At 41.7% G+C, this 17,712-nt stretch overlaps 1 protein-coding gene across 1 annotated transcript in view; it reads left to right on the top strand.

The window, feature by feature from the left end:
• The first annotated feature begins 701 nt into the window (after positions 1-701).
• obscnb (obscurin, cytoskeletal calmodulin and titin-interacting RhoGEF b) overlaps positions 702-17,712 on the top strand; it is a 61,663-nt gene continuing 44,652 nt past the window's right edge. Inside the window, 24 exon segments of the mRNA XM_071521420.1 lie at positions 702-1,788; positions 3,864-4,133; positions 4,426-4,686; positions 5,356-5,661; positions 5,784-6,050; positions 6,298-6,404; positions 6,536-6,704; positions 7,432-7,707; positions 7,799-8,080; positions 8,609-8,884; positions 9,916-10,191; positions 10,570-10,851; positions 11,821-12,096; positions 12,474-12,755; positions 14,208-14,483; positions 14,570-14,842; positions 14,968-15,234; positions 15,409-15,678; positions 15,778-16,044; positions 16,226-16,492; positions 16,599-16,711; positions 16,863-17,016; positions 17,170-17,331; positions 17,462-17,566. Of these exon segments, the coding sequence (XP_071377521.1) occupies positions 702-1,788; positions 3,864-4,133; positions 4,426-4,686; positions 5,356-5,661; positions 5,784-6,050; positions 6,298-6,404; positions 6,536-6,704; positions 7,432-7,707; positions 7,799-8,080; positions 8,609-8,884; positions 9,916-10,191; positions 10,570-10,851; positions 11,821-12,096; positions 12,474-12,755; positions 14,208-14,483; positions 14,570-14,842; positions 14,968-15,234; positions 15,409-15,678; positions 15,778-16,044; positions 16,226-16,492; positions 16,599-16,711; positions 16,863-17,016; positions 17,170-17,331; positions 17,462-17,566 (6,571 nt within the window).

Raw genomic sequence — 17,712 nt, 5'->3', positions numbered from 1 at the left:
GTGTTATTTATTTATTGAGTAGGCTGCATGGCATGAAGTAAGTCTTTGTATATGGTCAGTGTGTGTAGGGCCAGGGCCGGGGTATGGTGTCAGAGACTTACCGCCAGCTATAAATATGACGTCTCAGATGTGGATTTATATGTATTGTCACAGCATTATTTATACACATAACAAACTATGTCATTTGTCACAATGGCTTGGGATACAGTTTGAATTAGCTACTGGTGGTTTTGTTACAGCAAGAGTACAAAATAAAATAAACCTTGTCCATTTAATATTGTTTCTTTGTAATCTAATCTGTGGCCAGAAAGTAATAGAAAATGGCTGCTATGATACAGAAAGTGGGGACGGGCATACAAAATAGTATACAGTGTGGCAGTTCAGCAGCTATGTTATTGTTTGTCTTTCTTGAGCATTTCTTAAATGCAGTATAAAACTGACATAATCAAATATTTGTTTTAGGTATGTAGCCTATTTTTTACCCAATGTTATTCATCATAGGACCCAAATTAGTATCTAATTATCTCTTTCTTTGTGCTAATTGTGTGTAAATTAGCAATAGATTTGTTACCTGTTAAATGCCAGCTGTGAAAATACAGTGAGAAGGACACCTGTGTGTGACACCTCCAATGTAATTGCCTTTTTATTTCCTTTAATTCCCCCTTGGTATTGTACTTCTTCTTTGAATATAGGAACAAATAATGGATCAGAACCTGTTTGGAGGAGCCCCCAGGTTTCTCACCCGGCCAAAGGCATTCGCAGTGTGCGTGGGCAAGGATGCCAACCTGAGCTGCACCATCGTGGGCAACCCGACCCCACTGATCACCTGGGAGAAGGAGAAGCTGAAGCTGACATCTGGGGGCCGCTTCAAGACCGTGGAGGATGGAGATGTGTACCGCCTGACCATCTATGACTTAACACTGGAGGACAGTGGCCAGTACATGTGCCGGGCCAAAAACAATGTCGGGGAGGCTTACGCTGCTGTAACCCTCAAAGTGGCCCTGCCAGCAGAGATGGTGCAAAGGGCCCCGGTTTTCATGGTCAAGCCCACCTCTGCACGCGTGGGCCTGGGAGGCGATGTTGTTTTCCACTGTCGGGTCGCAGCCCACCCTGAGGCCAACTTTGACTGGGAGAAAGATGGCCGCTACTTGGGGGAGACTAACCGCATCAAGATCGTTTCAGACAGCGACAGCAGCTCTTTAAGGATCCAAAGTGTACGCAACCTGGACAGCGGCACCTATGCCTGCAGGGCGCAGAACTCTGTGGGTCGAGCGCACACTGCTGCAGCGCTTGTTGTGGACGTCCAGGACTCTCGCCACCTGGGTGCAGATAAGAACACCTCCCTCCTCTCTCACCTACAAAAGCGCAAAGAGGAAATGAAGAAGGACATCTCCATCTATCGCACCGAAGACAGCAGCTCCTCTGTTTCTTCCTCCTCCACAACCAACATGGCAGATGGTTTGAGTGCTCTGAGTCTGGAACATGACCTTAGGGCGTCCACGCTGGCAAAGCTGCCCAAAGGTGTATTCACTCGTACCTGCACGGTGACGGAGGGAAAACATGCCAAACTCAGCTGCTTCGTGACCGGTCACCCCAAGCCCCACATCATCTGGAGGAAGGATGGCTCCAACATCAGCGAGGGCCGCAGACATGTCATTTATGAGGACCAGGCTGAGAACTTCATCCTCAAGATCCTGTACTGCAAGCAGAGTGATAATGGCCTCTACACTTGCAATGCAACCAACATGGCTGGGCAGACCTACAGTGCTGTGTTGGTGATTGTCAAAGGTAAGCTTTTAAAAATGGTAGACCTAAATCTGGTCTTGCTATGCACATCATCAGTGTTGTTTTAAGAAATGATGGGTAATAGGAAGATCCCTTGTCATTTAGGTGTATTTTTGGCACTAACATCTCACATAACAGTTCACTGACGTTCTTTGAGGATATGCCACATAACGATAACACACCACTTGCACTGACAATTTATTTACAGTTTACTGACTGTTTTATTGCCTTGAGAGAATCTTCTCCAGTGGAGCTTCAATAAATGTTTATAAGATGTACTTGAATTAACTGCAACATCTGTCAGCATAACATTTTAGAGGCTGATGTGTACAAATGTTTAAAAAGAGGCCTTCACACTTGCATTGACATAGGCAACTGCTGTCAGTGTTCTCAAAATCACTATACTTTATGAAAGTGAATCAAACTTCAACTGAACGTAGCTGTATTTTGACCCCTTAACATGTGCGTGGCTTTTCACAACAAGGTTGAATTTTGGCTCATGCTATGAAGGAGGGTGTTGTGTTGCGTCTATTTTCTGCGGGTGATGAGTAGTTCACAGTTGCTAAGATAGTCACTCACTTGCTGTAGGCCCTGGGCGCCACTGCTTGTGTCACTCTCTATGAGCAGAAATTGGCCAGGGGTCGAAACCGTAGAGTTATCAATGACAGCTGTAAATCTTGATCTTAATTTGATAGTGAGGGCTGCGCCGTTGATGTGCCTGGTCATTGTTGGTACAAGAAAATAGATACCTCAGATGCCCGCCTTATAATTTGTTTTGCAGGACTTGATTAGAAGCTTTGCAATGGAAAGGATTACACCCCTCTGCCCTTTAAATTTTGGTGTTCCCAGCAACATCAGATCATTTGATAGCCCCTGTGTGCAACAAGCACCTCTGTGAAAGGTCATAGACCACAACTATGAAACACACATAGATTTTTTTTTTTTTTTTGGAAAGGTGACAGTACATAAATCTTATCTAAAATGTTGGTTATTATTGTTTACCCTAGGTTACTCCACAGTCCAGCTACAGTTCAGCACTTATTATTTTTAATGCTAATGAACAGAATGAATAGGTTTTAAGGGCTGTTGATCTTTGTGTATGTATGTTGTCAAAGCCTTGGACTATATTACAACCCAAAGCCTGTTATGGAGCCGTACTATATTTCACATATTTCAATCCTCTCTAGTGTATGACCAGTCATTTTGCGGAACTTGATATTCTCTAAGTAAAAATATTCAGTTGCCAAGTTGAAAACACCTCAACCCTTCTAGGTTCACAAGAGTCTAGAGAGGGTAAATGTTAGTTTTATTTTATGTGAATACTTTGAATGATTTGCTGAACCCAGTAGACATGTCCCATAACTCAAATTAGAGTGCCACATGTTGAAATACACTGCTTAAACTGTTGGCGTGGATCCAGAGTATTAGGTTATTGATGATGATGGATACGTTATGAAGTTGTAACCCTTGTTTGTAGTATTGAAGTGGTGTACAGTACAGTAAGAAAATTGACAACACAAGCAGTAGAGGAAATGTACAAGATTTACGTTGCATTCTCCATTGAAATAGCATGTGTTATAGGGGCATTTAGTGTTCACATCCTAAGCTTTACAGGCTACTGACATAGCCTACATTTTTTTGTATACACTACCAGTCAAAGGTTTGGACAAACACATTTTTCTTTATTTTTACTATTTTCCGTATTTAAGAGTAATAGTAAAGACATCAAAAGTAGGAAATAACACAAATGGAATTATGCAGTGACCAAAAAAGTTTTAAACAAATCAAAACAATCTTATATTTCAGATTCTTTAAAGTAGCCGCCCTTTGCCTTGATGGAAAGGCAGAGGCTGTGGAAAGAAATTCATACATAGGCATCAACTTCACTATTTATATTTGTCTAAAAAACAAATTTCAAGCCTTTAAGCATAAGCCTTCAGGTCAAAATGGCTTTAAGATAATGAAAAACATAGTACATTCAATCAGGTTTGACTGGTAGTGTATATGAAGTACATAATGTGAACAATTTATGTTTAACTTTAACCTAATGAAGGTTCTGTGATCCTCCATTGTGTCAGAGCCTAAGGTGCCATTCAGGAGGAAGCTGAAAGATGTGGAGGTACAAGAGAAGACGTCAGCCACGCTGATGTGTGAGGTGCCTGTTCCTGCCACCCAGGCCAACTGGTTCATGGAGGAAACACGGCTAGAGCAAAGTATCAAGTATCGCATGGAGGAAGAGGGCACCCTGCGCCGCCTCACCATCCACAATGTCACCACCAACGATGATGCTGTTTACATCTGTGAGATGAAGGAGGGCAGTCGCACCGTGGCCGAGCTCACTGTCCTGGGTATGAAGGAGACGTGTTTTCATTTCTCTCTCCACTCCTTGTTCTTTGTTTGATATTGTGTGCAAGCATCACAATGTTTTCACCTCCGTAGAATTACTTTGCCATTATTAAAATACTGCTAAAAGTTGAAATTATACAGATGGAATCCATTTCATTCCTCGTCCCTGGCAACTTCCCTCTGTCCTCAAATGTCTTTGCTCTCCACTTTGGCACCATTTATACTTTTCCAGTGTGTCAAGGCTATTGAATGCTGTTTTTCTTTGACTAATGTCTGCATCTCTTTGTATCCCAGGCAACATTACCAAGAAGCTTCCCCGGAGGACCGTTGTTCCCGTTAGTGACACTGTCATCTTCTGCGTGGAGCTGGAGCAGCCTTGCCCAGATGCGTACTGGACCCGCAATGGCGAGAAGCTGAAGCAGGATTCACGGGTTTCCATTGCCTGCGTGCTCAGACAGTACACACTCACCATCAGAGATTGCCAGGCAGATGACTCAGGAGAAGTGGCCTTTGTGGCTGGAGACTGCAAGACCTCCACTCGATTCTCTGTCACTGGTGAGGAGACCTGGGTCAAATACTATTTCGAAATATACCTAGTTTATTCGAACTGATTGCAATACCATGTGGATGGGGTTTACAGAATCAGGACAATTCAGATAGTGTCAGGTAAGTTTTCAGTCACAGAAAACTATACAAACTGACTTAATACTTTTTGGTCAATCAATCAATCAATCAGTTGGATCAATCAAACTTTATTTATATAGCACCTTTCATGCAAGATTGCAATACAAAGTGCAACAAAGATAACAAGATCCAAGAGATACAACACAGAAATCTAAATCAGAATATGTATTAATAATAATAATAATAATCATAATAGTAAAAAAAATAAAATAAATTGATGTAAAATAAGATAGAATAAAATATATGAAAAGGAAATAAAAAGTAATGCATAAAGTTGGGAGTATGGTAAAACTGAAACTGGTGCTTATCTTAACTTTCTTCTGTATTTATTTGATTGTCCTATGTAGCAAACTCCACCCATCTGGCACCTAGGATAAAACAAACTATAAAATACATTTATAAACACTATTTGACCCGGGACCGATGAGGATACATGCTTCTCTGTGAAACTTAATCCCTTAATGTCTGTCTCATTTACTCTCATAACTCCATACTAATCTGATCAGACAAAAAGCATGACCATCACTCCTTCTGCTCTAGCTGCAAGAAAGCATCCTCCCGATCCCCCAGTCGATGCTGTGGTGCTGAACAAGACTGACTCCTCCATCACCCTTCAGTGGTCTCCTCCTGACAGCGACCGTCCCGTGCCCATCAAGAGCTACATCGTGGACAGGAGGAAGGTGGGCACTCAGACATGGCAGAGGTGCAACGCTACGGAAACCGTTGTCTCAGTGCAGATGACTATCTGCAACTTCACTGAAGAGGCCAGCTACCAATTCCGTATCTCCGCTGTCAATGACTTTGGCCAGAGCCCCTACTTGGAGGTGCCTGGAAGCTTCTACCTCGGTAAGACTGATGCCGCTGTGACATTTCTCACTCCTCACTAACAATGCTGTTGTTGACTGTGAGCATAATGAGTATACAGTACATATCGAGATGTCTTTCCTCATGTCCGGTTTCTCCTTCAGAACCCTCAGCAGAAGTGAGGAAGGGCCTGATGAACAGTACAGCGATCTCTGGTGAGGAGGCCTCTCTCTCTGTGGAACTGTCTGCTGTTTGTTCCGGCTTCTGGTCCCTGAACGGCCGCCTCCTGCGCAGCGGGGCAGAGTACCTCATCACCAGGTCCAAGAACATACACACCTTGGTCATCCGTGTTGTGTCCGTGGAAATGAACGGAGCTGAAGTCAAGTTTGTGGGTGGAGGCTCGGTGACCAGTTGCATCTTGAGCGTGAAGGGTATGCACTTGACCCCATACAATTAGGCCACCAACAGAGAGAAACACTAAATCCTTTTGATATCATTTATTTACTTTTATGTGGTGATTCTCTACCCATTTATATTACAACAACAATATTCATCCTCAGTATTGCTTTTAATTAAGGGACATGGCTATTTACTGCAAGGCAAATTAGAATCCATTTACATGTTTTTTTGTGAGAATCAAGTCTCTAATACCCACTTATTTGACACCTCTATTTGTAGCCCCTCCTGTTAGGTTCACCAATAAGTCAGATCAGATGGAGGTGGTGATCTGCAGTGCCCAAGCCACTGCCCAGCTGACCACTGAGGTGTCTGATTACGATGCACAGGTGTGTGATGGGAAAACACCTCATATCCGGTTTTATCTTTTTCTTTCAGCTAATTTTGTTCAGTTAATATACCTTTAACGTCACCGGTAGCATGGCTATTTTTACATTCTTTTCTCTGTTTGTTTCTTCAGGTGGTTTGGATGAGAAATGGGCGAGAGGTAAAAGTGGGGAAGAAGTATGAGTATGTGATTATAGACCGCAAGAGGATCCTGATGGTGCACAATGTTACAGATGAGGACGTGGGCATCTATGAGTGTGTTTTGGATGGTGACAGAATATCCCTGCAACTCGCTCTTAAAGGTACACTCAATCAAAATCAGTCACAAAAGTATAGGCTAGTACTTTTATATATTTTTGCTTTAATGCTGGGTAAAATCAACAATCAACAATCTATCTGCCATGGATTATGTTTGAAAATATGTTCTACTTACCAGTATTGTTATTGACCTGCAAAGCAAAACTTTTTACTAAACATCACGCATACCTCATGCTCAGTGCGACATGATTTGACAAAGGGAATGGGGCTTGTAATGGGGCAAGCTAGAGATGTGCCCAATCTCTAGCTTGCATAATGCAGACAGCCTCTCTCGCACCATGTGATACACAGGAACATGACCTGCTCTGATGGCTGCTAGCAGGTGCTCATGATCCATCAAACAGAGGAAAGAACTCTCTGTCATCATGTAGTCAACTCCAGTATGACTCTTTCCCCCCCAAGTCATGCACTTCCCATGCATGAATACCATAGCAAACTTTAGAAAATGAAAATTAAAAGGAAATATCACAAAAATCTCTCTCAGTCACAAATATTTCACCTGCACTCAACTCTAGTTTATTTCTTTAATTTAAAGGATGTCTATTCCATCAAGTAGTCTTCATGGGGTCTTCACAAAACAGACTTTACAGCTATAAAATATATATAATATATAAGTTATAAAAGCAATTCTACATTGTTATTACATAGTACATTTATTTATAAAAAACAAAAACAAAACACTGACTTAATTTCCATCTCTTTCTCTCTAAGATGAACCTGCCAAGTTTCTGAACAGGCCCAGAGGTCCCATGGGAATGACATCGTCCCTCAAAGGAGACCTTGAGCTGAGCTGCGAGGTGTCTCCTGCCAGCGGGGTCGTCGTGTGGAAGAAAGATCAGGTGGAGGTCACTGAGGACCAAAGAACTTCCATCATCTCAAAAGGGACTCAAAGGAAACTCATCATCAAGAATGCCAAGAAAAGTGACGAAGGACACTACTCTTGTGAGACAGCAGCAGACAAAGTCACATTCCAGGTCAAGATAAAAGGTAAGACTATGATGCTTTTGCGTGACATAGAATGGCACTTCACTTTGTGCATCACAGATACAAAATTTATGAAACCGCATTTTTCTAACAGAAACCCAAGCCCTAGCTGCCTTCTCCAACAAGGAGTCAGTCCAGAAGGAGGTGAAAGCTACTCTCTCCCAGAAAGCCACTCTGAGTTGTGATGTTTCTGATAGCAAAACAGAGGTGAAATGGTACAAAGATGGAAAGCTGTTGATATCCAGCAAGATGATATACTCTGAGACAAAAGGCAAGACTCGTCAGCTGGTGATTGAAAAGGTGGAGAGGAACGATGCTGGAGAGTATACCTGTGAAGCTGGAGGGGAGAAGCTGGTCTTTAAGATACTCGTGTCAGGTAGGACTGATCAATTGATCAACTACTGTAAATGGATATAATTAATTATGCCTGTGATTGGCTTCAGTTGCTGGAGAGACTATAAAGGTGCTAGATTAGGGTCCACACATTTGACCATCTTTCTACATTCAATTTTTGGATGCAGGACCTATTTCGTGATTCTGACAAACAAGACGAATTGAGGTTTGCCTGACATAGTAATAGTTTAAATGTTGAACTTTTTAGAATCATTATATTATGTCCTATGTGTTGTGATTGATTTCAATGCTGCACAGAGAAGTGATGTTTTCTAATGTGTTACAGTTTAGCTTGTATTACTTTGCATTAAGTCCACATTGCTGGGCTGAGTATATTCTTCTGCGTATCAAGCTTCTCTTGCCGATGAATATGTTAATTATTCTGTACCCCTATATTCAGAATACATGATTTCCTGAGGCAGCTCTGCTTCCATTGTGCTTCCAGCTGTCTGTGTTTGATCTTAAACTGCACTCACAGCACCACTGTGATTCTCACTGACTTTATCCTCAGAAGCCCAGTCAGCCTTCTTCAACATGGAGTCGGTCCAGAAGGAGGTGAAAGCTACTCTCTCCCAAAAAGCCACTCTGAGCTGTGAGGTTTCCGATATGAAGACAGAGGTGAAGTGGTACAAGGATGGCAAGCTGCTGACTTCCAGCAGGACGATTCATACAGAGTCAAAGGGCAAGAGTCGTCAGCTGGTGATAGACAGCGTGGAGAAGAAGGATGCTGGAGAGTACATCTGTGAGGCTGGGACTGAGAAGCTGGTCTTTAAAATGCAGGTGACAGGTAAGGGAGAGTAGATTTCATTCATTCTATTCTCTTTATTTACTGGGTGCTCATTAGTAATGAAGTAGGGCTGCAACTAACGATTATTTTCATTGTCGATTAATCTGTCAATTATTTTCTTGATTAATCGATTAGTTGTTTGGTCTATAAAATGTCAGAAAATGGTGAAAAATGTCGATCAGCGTTTCCCAAAGCCCAAGATGACGTCCTCAAATATCTTGTTTTGTCCACAACCCAAAGATATTCAGTTTACTGTCATAGAGGAGTAAAGAAACCAGAAAATATTCACATTTAAGAAGCTGGAATCAGAGAATTATTACCCTTTTTTACTTAAAAAATCACTCAAACCGATTAATTGATTATCAAAATAGTTGGCGATTAATTTAATAGTTGACAACTAATCGATTAATCAATTAATTGTTACAGCTCTATAATGAAGCTTTAGGTGTCTTTGTCCACACTGTCTCAGTCATCCAGTGCAGCATGTCATGGTGGAATTTTGTTCCAGTAATATACTGTAATATATAGTAAACACAAGTCAAATTACAAGGATGACACAAAGGAACATTTTAAATTGTTCATTTGGTTTTAGAATTGTAGAGTATTGTTTATGTTTGTGGTTTATGTGGACACCTGAGTTGCCCATTTGCACTATGTATCTATTGCCGTTCAATAGTAGATTTTATCAGGGGTCTGTATCATCCACCTTGCCATCCTGTTTGCCTAGCCTTGTTTGTGCTTTCGGTGTATAGCTCTGGATAAAAGATTTATGATACCACTGTGCACATCGATTGTTGTTGTACTAGAAATTCAGTGTCTCTCCTCCAGTAAGTCTGTCCAGAAGAAGTAAAATGATCTGTGCCTGTATAGGTATCTCTGCATGGCTGAATATATTCTTGATAACTGATGTGCTTCAGACACCTCTGTTGTCCACTACTCCACAGTTCATTCAGTCTGGTTCATCCTTCTTTTGATGTTTTGCTCTGAATGAATCACACCTGATACTTTCCCCTCCATGACTTCCCCATCAGAGGCCCAGTCTGCCTTCTCCAACAAAGAGTCAGTCCAGAAGGAGGTGAAAGCTGCTCTCTCCCAGAAAGCCACTCTGAGCTGTGAGGTTTCTGATATGAAGACAGAGGTGAAGTGGTACAAGGATGGCAAGCTGCTGACTTCCAGCAGGACGATTCATGCAGAGTCAAAGGGCAAGAGTCGTCAGCTGGTGATAGACAGCGTGGAGAAGAAGGATGCTGGAGAGTACATCTGTGAGGCTGGGACTGAGAAGCTGGTCTTTAAAATGCAGGTGACAGGTAGGTGGCAACTGGCTTGCTGACTTCCTGTTGATTGAGATGCATAGCAGATGTTGTAGATGTTGTTAGTAACACGTAAATGAACAAGTATAAAGTTGCATCTTCCACAGAATATGAAATGTGAAGTTGTAAAGCAACCCACAGATTGACACATTTAAGAAAATGCATTCTGAAAAAAAACCTCAAAACAAACATGCTTCAGTGAACAATACGTCATCTTCATTGTCTATCTAGGCTCTGTTTCTATTTTTCTTTTTTCTTTATAATGGACTGAATTTGGCTTCCTTGCCACGATGCTTGCCTAGTCCACAACAGTGTCTGATATTGAAGAAACCAGTCTGCGCTTGATGTCTCACTCTTTCATGGTTACCTCCATAGACACCAAGGCCCAGTCTGCTTTCTTCAACAAGGATTCAGTCCAGCGGGAGGTGAAAGCTACTCTCTCCCAGAAAGCTACTCTGAGCTGTGAGGTTTCTGATGCCAAGACAGAGGTGAAATGGTTCAAGGATGGCAAGCTGCTGACTTCAAGTAGAACACTTCACATGGAGACAAAGGGCAAGAGTCGTCAGCTGGTGATAGACAGCGTGGAGAAGAAGGATGCTGGAGAGTACATCTGTGAGGCTGGGACTGAGAAGCTGGTCTTTAAAGTACAGGTGGAAGGTATGGAGAATGCAGTATATACAGTATGTCTAATAAATACCAAATGAGAGTATTGAGTTATAACTGCACTGGTTACCCATTGGCCATTGGTTGGTGTTTCAAATCTCAAATTGCTGTTAAATAACTTGCAGCATTTTCCCTTTCAGGACATAGTTTGTAAAACATACAGTCCAGATGCATTTTAGTTGAAACACAGTTTTGCTGACTGACTCGTGCAATGGTAATTGCATTGCAATACATATACAGTATAGGAATGTAAATAGGGACAGTACCCACTAGTGTAATAACCAAACAAAAAACAGAAATATGTATAAAAACTAAGGCTTATTACATATGCCAAGAAACAAATGTGTGATCATTTTCACATTATTTCCTGATTATTGAGATTGCCGCAAATGAGGAATACGTGTTTTACTTATAACATGTTTTCCAGTTAATTTTTTTATTAGGAGATAGGAAAATAACCTTTTACTTGTGGAAAACCTCTGGATATTTTGTCTTATTTTTTCTGTTTTGGAAAATGTTACTTCGACACCATCTGCAGGTTTCTTTGTGGAATGTCCTGTTTGTGTCTGTAGTCTTGCTGCTTAGACTGTTCAATCAAAAGTGGTGTTACAGAGAGGGAATAATGAAATTAGCTGCATTATTGGTTGCATCTGGGGTTTGTCTAAATTTGATATCAGTTATGGGATATTTGCCAAGCTCTCTGGCTTAAGTTTTTATAGGACAATATTGACTTGTTTTCTTGTGTTAATTGATCTGTTGAGATTATCTGAATGCTTTGGATTTCTTTGTTTGTGTGCACTACTGTGCTTCAGAGTCAGACTTTCTTGTAGTATTTGATTTGCTGAGGCAGCTCTGGTGTCTTGTGGATCCGTTGTTTGTCAGGTCTTGTGCAGTGTTTTGGTCTTTCACTCTGAATTAATCATTTTTGACGTCTCCATTGTGCACCTCTATGGCTACCTCCAGACGCCCGATCTGCTTTCTTCAACAAAGAGTCGGTCCAGATGGAGGTGAAAGCTGCTCTCTCCCAGAAAGCCACTCTGAGCTGTGAGGTTTCTGATGCCAAGACAGAAGTGAAATGGTTCAAGGATGGCAAGCTGCTGACTTCAAGTAGAACACTTCACATGGAGACAAAGGGCAAGAGTCGTCAGCTGGTGATAGACAGCGTGGAGAAGAAGGATGCTGGAGAGTACATCTGTGAGGCTGGGACTGAGAAATTGGCAATTAAAGTACAGGTAGAAGGTAGGCGGCATCTGTGAGTTCACCTTATCTTTGTGGATTGCTGCTGTTTTGGGGATTTATGTCTGTGTCTATTTATGTCTATGCAGCAATTTAAAGAATTGTTGAAGTGGATTTTTGCAAATTGTGTTTGTCTAGATTGTGAATTATTTAATCAGTGGTTCTCAGTGGGTTTCAGTTCATGGCTGTAAAGGTGCTGTGTAATGCCTACCTCATTTTGATGTGCATTGATAGAGTTTATGACTCTATGCTCTGCATCTATTTAGCTTTATGTTTGTCCAGTCCATCCAAACCATTGTCTATGCTGTGGTTTTAGTGTCCATTCCCTTTTTTATGGGTGATTATAACGCCGCCAAAACCCTCCCCAGTTACCTCTACAGAAATCCAGGCCAAATCTGCTTTCTTCAACAAGGATTCAGTGCAGCGGGAGGTGAAAGCTACTCTCTCGCAGAAAACCACTCTCAGCTGTGAGGTAGCTGATACAAAGACAGAGGTGAAATGGTACAAGGATGGCAAGCTGCTGACTTCCAGCAGAGCAGTTCACATGGAGTCAAAGGGCAAGAGTCGTCAGCTGGTGATAGACAGCGTGGAGAAGAAGGATGCTGGAGAGTACACCTGTGAGGTCGGAACTGAGAAATTGGTGTTTACAGTACAGGTGACAGGTATGGGGACGTCCCTTGGAATGCTTTGTCTCACAGGACTGTGATTTGTGCAAATTTTGTTCAAGTCTGTATGTCTGCCTGTCTTGTGCATGACAACAGAAGTGAAATAGAGGGAAATTGAAAAGCAACTGCAGTGGAGGATGTGAATTTTTATGATACAGTTGGTTTTGCTTAGATGTTGTTTTCTGTTAATTTGAGAATGTTTTAGTATGTTGCCGGCATCATACATATTTGTGGTTATTTGTGATTTATTTTAGATGTTTTAGTTACATAGCTGCACGGTGCTGTTTGCTGCTCTTGGCTATACTGTATATATATTGGTCTTCCCTTTTTGATCTGTGTTAATGGCTTGATGTTGTACTTGGCTCTCCTGGTTATATTTTGCCCTGCATTGTTTTGCTACTTGGTGGTGTGATGAATTGTGTCTAAATGAAGGGGTTACACTTCCATTATTACCTCTGCAGAAATCCAAGCCAAGTCTGCCTTCTCCAACAAGGACTCTGTCCAGAAGGAGGTGAAAGCTGCTCTCTCCCAGAAAGCCACTCTGAGCTGTGAAGTTTCTGATATCAAGACAGAGGTGAAGTGGTACAAGGATGGCAAGCTGCTGACTTCCAGCAGGATGATTCATATAGAGTCAAAGGGCAAGAGCCGTCAGCTGGTGATAGACAGCGTGGAGAAGAAGGATGCTGGAGAGTACATCTGTGAGGCTGGGACAGAGAAGCTGGTCTTTAAGATGCAGGTGGCAGGTAGGAAAAATATGGTGTGGCTGGCCTTTGCTAGAGTGTATGTAAATGTGCATTAGATATATGTGCAGAATTCAGCTTTATCTATTGGCTTTATCAAATTAATGTAATTGCTGTCATTTCAGTTTTTCTGCAGGACTATTTAATTTGTCTTTTTGTTGTTGTTCTTATCTATTACTATTGTTACTGTTGAAAAGCTTTTGCTCTTTGCATGCTTTACAGTGTTACTGATGTGTTTACACTTAGTTACAGCATATGATAGCTGTCATTATAAGCAGTCTATCAAAAATAATATATTACAAGATAAAAGACTAATTACAGATGCTATATATAACATTTCCCCATGTATATATTGCTGTAAAACTAGTTGTGGATGTCACATTCTAATGATAGCAAAAAATATGACTTTCGCTGTTATAAACAGAAGCTGTAATTGTCTGCTCAGTGCTATCAGTTGGCACCATATGGGGGTTCATGGGCTTGATTCTCTGGAAAATTAGAAGGAAGGCTATTAAGATATGCATCAAAAGCATTGGGAAGTAGAAATAATGAAATATGACAGTAAAAAGCAGCTTGATGGTCTATCATAACTCATTTCACTTTGAAGATCTTACAAAAAAAACTACATATGGTACCTTTGAATCAGAAATAATTCTGAAATTGAATATTATTCTTGTGCCACTTGGCAAATATGTCATCTTCTCAACAGAAGCCCCAGCTGCCTTCTCCAACAAGGAGTCGGTCCAGAGGGAGGTGAAAGCTGCTCTCTCCCAGAGAGCCACTCTGAGCTGTGAGGTTTCCGATATCAAGACGGAGGTGAAGTGGTACAAGGATGGCAAGCTGCTGACTTCCAGCAAGACAGTCCACATGGAGTCAAAGGGCAAGAGTCGTCAGCTGGTGATAGAAAAGATGGAGAAGAAGGATGCTGGAGAATACACCTGTGAGGTTGGAACAGACAAGCTGGTGTTCAGGCTGCAGATAGCAGGTAAAATATCATTGAATTGTTTGCCCTTTTTAACTTGATTAATTCTCTGCACAAAGCACTGTAAACATTTTCTTTCTTCTCTATAGATTCAGCTGCCAAGTTCCAGAAGAAGTTGGTCAAGGATACATGTATTGTTCAAGCAAGTGAGAAGATCGTTTTGACCACTGAGCTGACCACAGAGAGTGCAAGTGTGAAGTGGTGTAGGGACGGTGTGGAGCTCAAGGAGGGCAGCAAGTATGAGATGAAAAAAGACGGCCTCTCTCGTACCCTGATAGTAAAATCCACCGAAGCCAAAGACAGTGGAACATACTCCTGTCACACTGCTGATGACAAACTGGAGTTCAAAGTTCAGGTCAAAGGTTAGTCAGTTTTTCTATGGAATTTAAAGGAATGTTTTAGTGTTGAGAGAATTTACATTTTGTATAGATATATATCTCTGGAGATGCCTAATTTTCTGATGTCTAAATTCCGTATTTCCATTTAGATTTACCTTTGAAGTTTGTGGTGCCTTTGAAGTCTGTTGCAATGGAGTTGGGTGGCACACTTAGCCTGATGTGTGAACTAAACCAAGCCTCAGGGGACGTTGTTTGGCACCGTGATGGTCGTGAGATTAAACCTGGTGGCAGGTTCTGTATTAGCACAGAAGGTGCTAAGCGGGTCCTTACCGTGACTGGCATGACTAAGGAAGACGAGGGAGAATACAGCTGTGAATGTACAAATGACAAGACCTCTGCTAAAGTCTCCGCAAAAGGTTACTAAATATTTCATTATACTTGAAATCCATGACAAGCCATTCTGAATGCTCCCTATAGGGAATTTATTTTATTTAATTTATTAAGAAACGGTCAAACATGCACAGTGTTAAAATTGTCACATTATTCTTTTATATCAGTCCAGTTCATTTGATGTCATTCTTTCCTTTCAGCACCCAGACTAGTGAGGCTGACTGCCAAACTGAACAATGTGGCTGCAGTGGAGGGAAAAGATGCCATTTTTAAGTGCTCTGTCACCCCGGCAGACGTCAATGTTAAATGGTTCCGCAACAACATTCCCATCACTGCTGGGCCTAAGTATAAGATTGAGCATGGTGGCAACAGCCACTCACTCACCATCACCTCTGTTACCAAGGAGGATGCTGGGGAGATCAGCGTTGACGCAGAAGGCAAAGGCTGCAAAGCTACTCTGCAAGTGCAACGTAAGAACACGCATTTAATGTGAAAAAATATGTTTCTGTGAATGCGTATTGTAATTTCATTTCATTCTCTTTCTGAAACATCCTTTGTGCCTCCATCAGAGATGCCTGTGACATTTAAGAAGAAGCTAGAAAACCTGACAGTGGAGGAGCAGACTGAAGTGAAGCTGGAGGTGGAGCTCAGTAAGCCATCAGCTGAACTCAGGTGGATGAAGAACAGTGTAGTGCTGCAGCCTGCAGGAAACATGGAGATTCGGGTAGATGGAGCCAAGCAGAGTCTGGTCTTCAGGAGTGTGACTTATGCTGACCGTGGCTTCTACTCCTGTGAAACTCTGGATGACAAGACCCAGGCCAAGCTCACTGTGGAGAGTAAGACAGATCCCAATTTTCAAGTTTTTATTGCAAGTGTACAATATTCAAGCACATACCGTAGTCCTAGAAAGAGCATTTAATTGTCCAGTAATGTGCACCTGTTTGGATTCACAGTTTGATTTATAAGCTTAGTCATGCATGCAAACTAACACACTCAAACCTTCCCTCCTCCCTTCAGTGAGGAAGATACAGGTAGTGAAGGGCCTGACAGAAACCAAGGCTCATGAGACGGAGACAGTAACTCTTGAGGTAGAACTGAGCCAGGCTGATGTCGAAGGCTCCTGGACCAGGGACGGGGCCAAGATGAGGACAGGCACGAACTGCCGCATCACAGCTCTTGGAAAGAAGCACGCCCTTACGCTGTCCCAACTCAAGATGGAGGATGCAGGAACAATTGCGTTCCAAGCAGAGGGTGTCCATACTTCTGGCAAACTAATTGTCACAGGTATGATTTTCATTCAGCAATGATCCGTTAAACTGAGGTTCTTAGTTACTGGGTTGCTGTAGCTTGTGTTTGTGAATTTTTTGATGAACGTGCATTGCTTTTACAGAACCTGCTGCTATGATCTCTAAGCCCATCCTGGATGTCAGTGTCCCAGAGAAAGAGAAGGTCACTTTTGAATGTGAAGTGTCCCGAACCAACGCAGACGTTAAGTGGTTCAAGGTGAGAAATCATAAGTAGTGTTAGAATATACACTGCATAGTGACAGAATAAGATAGCCACTGTGCTGTTTGAACTGGCCTGAATGTGCTAAGAAAAAGGCATACAGTTTATACAGTACATACGTCACCTCTGAAAGACAATTTCTCTGCAGGGTGACATGGAGCTGAAACCAACAAAGAATCTTGGCATCCACTCCCTGGGCCGAAAGCGCACTCTGGTCATCCACAAATGTACACCTGAAGATCAAGGCACCTACATCTGTCGCACTGCTGATGATAACACCTCAGCCAAGCTCTCCATTCATGGTAATTCTAAATTATTGATCATGTCATATAGGAAAAATTCAATCAGTTGGTACTGTTAATTTTGGTACACAAGTATGCCTATTTCCAATGTTTCACATACAATATTCACAATAGAAACATCATGCAAGAAGCTTAAGAATATTTTCCCCACAGCGAGAGAGATTAAGTTTGTTAAGAAGCTGGAAGATGTGGAGGTGATGGAGAAAGAAAGTGCTGCATTTGTCTGTGAGCTCTCACATGATGAGGTGGACTTCCAGTGGTACAAAGGGAGTACCAAACTCAAAGTCAGTGACAACATCAAGTTGAGACAAGAGGGTAAGGCCACAATTAAGAAATTAATGTAATTCAAATGCATTTATGTAATGTTATAGAAATTACATTAATAATTCTTTATCAGTGATGACTCTGTCTATAATAACGTTCTGTTCTCTATTTCCGAACCTAGGCAGAACCTATGTGCTGCTGTTTAAGTCTGTGACCCCAGAAGATATGGGTGAGATTAAATTCACAGCTGAGAAAATCTCTTCAACTGCAAAACTAAAAGTGAAAGGTAAACGAATCCCGACCATTCTGTGTGGCTTTATATCATATAGTGCGTTATACAAATCAGTGTCTGTCCACCAAAGTATGATACAGCAACACATTTATATTTGAGATAGCAATAATGAAAACAGTGTGCTGAAATTACATAACAAC

Source organism: Centroberyx affinis, unplaced genomic scaffold (genome assembly GCF_046629955.1).
Source record: "Centroberyx affinis isolate AG114_WGS23_722 - 3 ecotype Tasmania unplaced genomic scaffold, CSIRO-AGI_Caff_v1 ptg000888l_1, whole genome shotgun sequence".
Taxonomy (NCBI): domain Eukaryota; kingdom Metazoa; phylum Chordata; class Actinopteri; order Beryciformes; family Berycidae; genus Centroberyx; species Centroberyx affinis.
The sequence above is the reverse complement of the archived record's forward strand: the minus strand, read 5'-3'. Positions and strand labels throughout refer to the sequence as shown.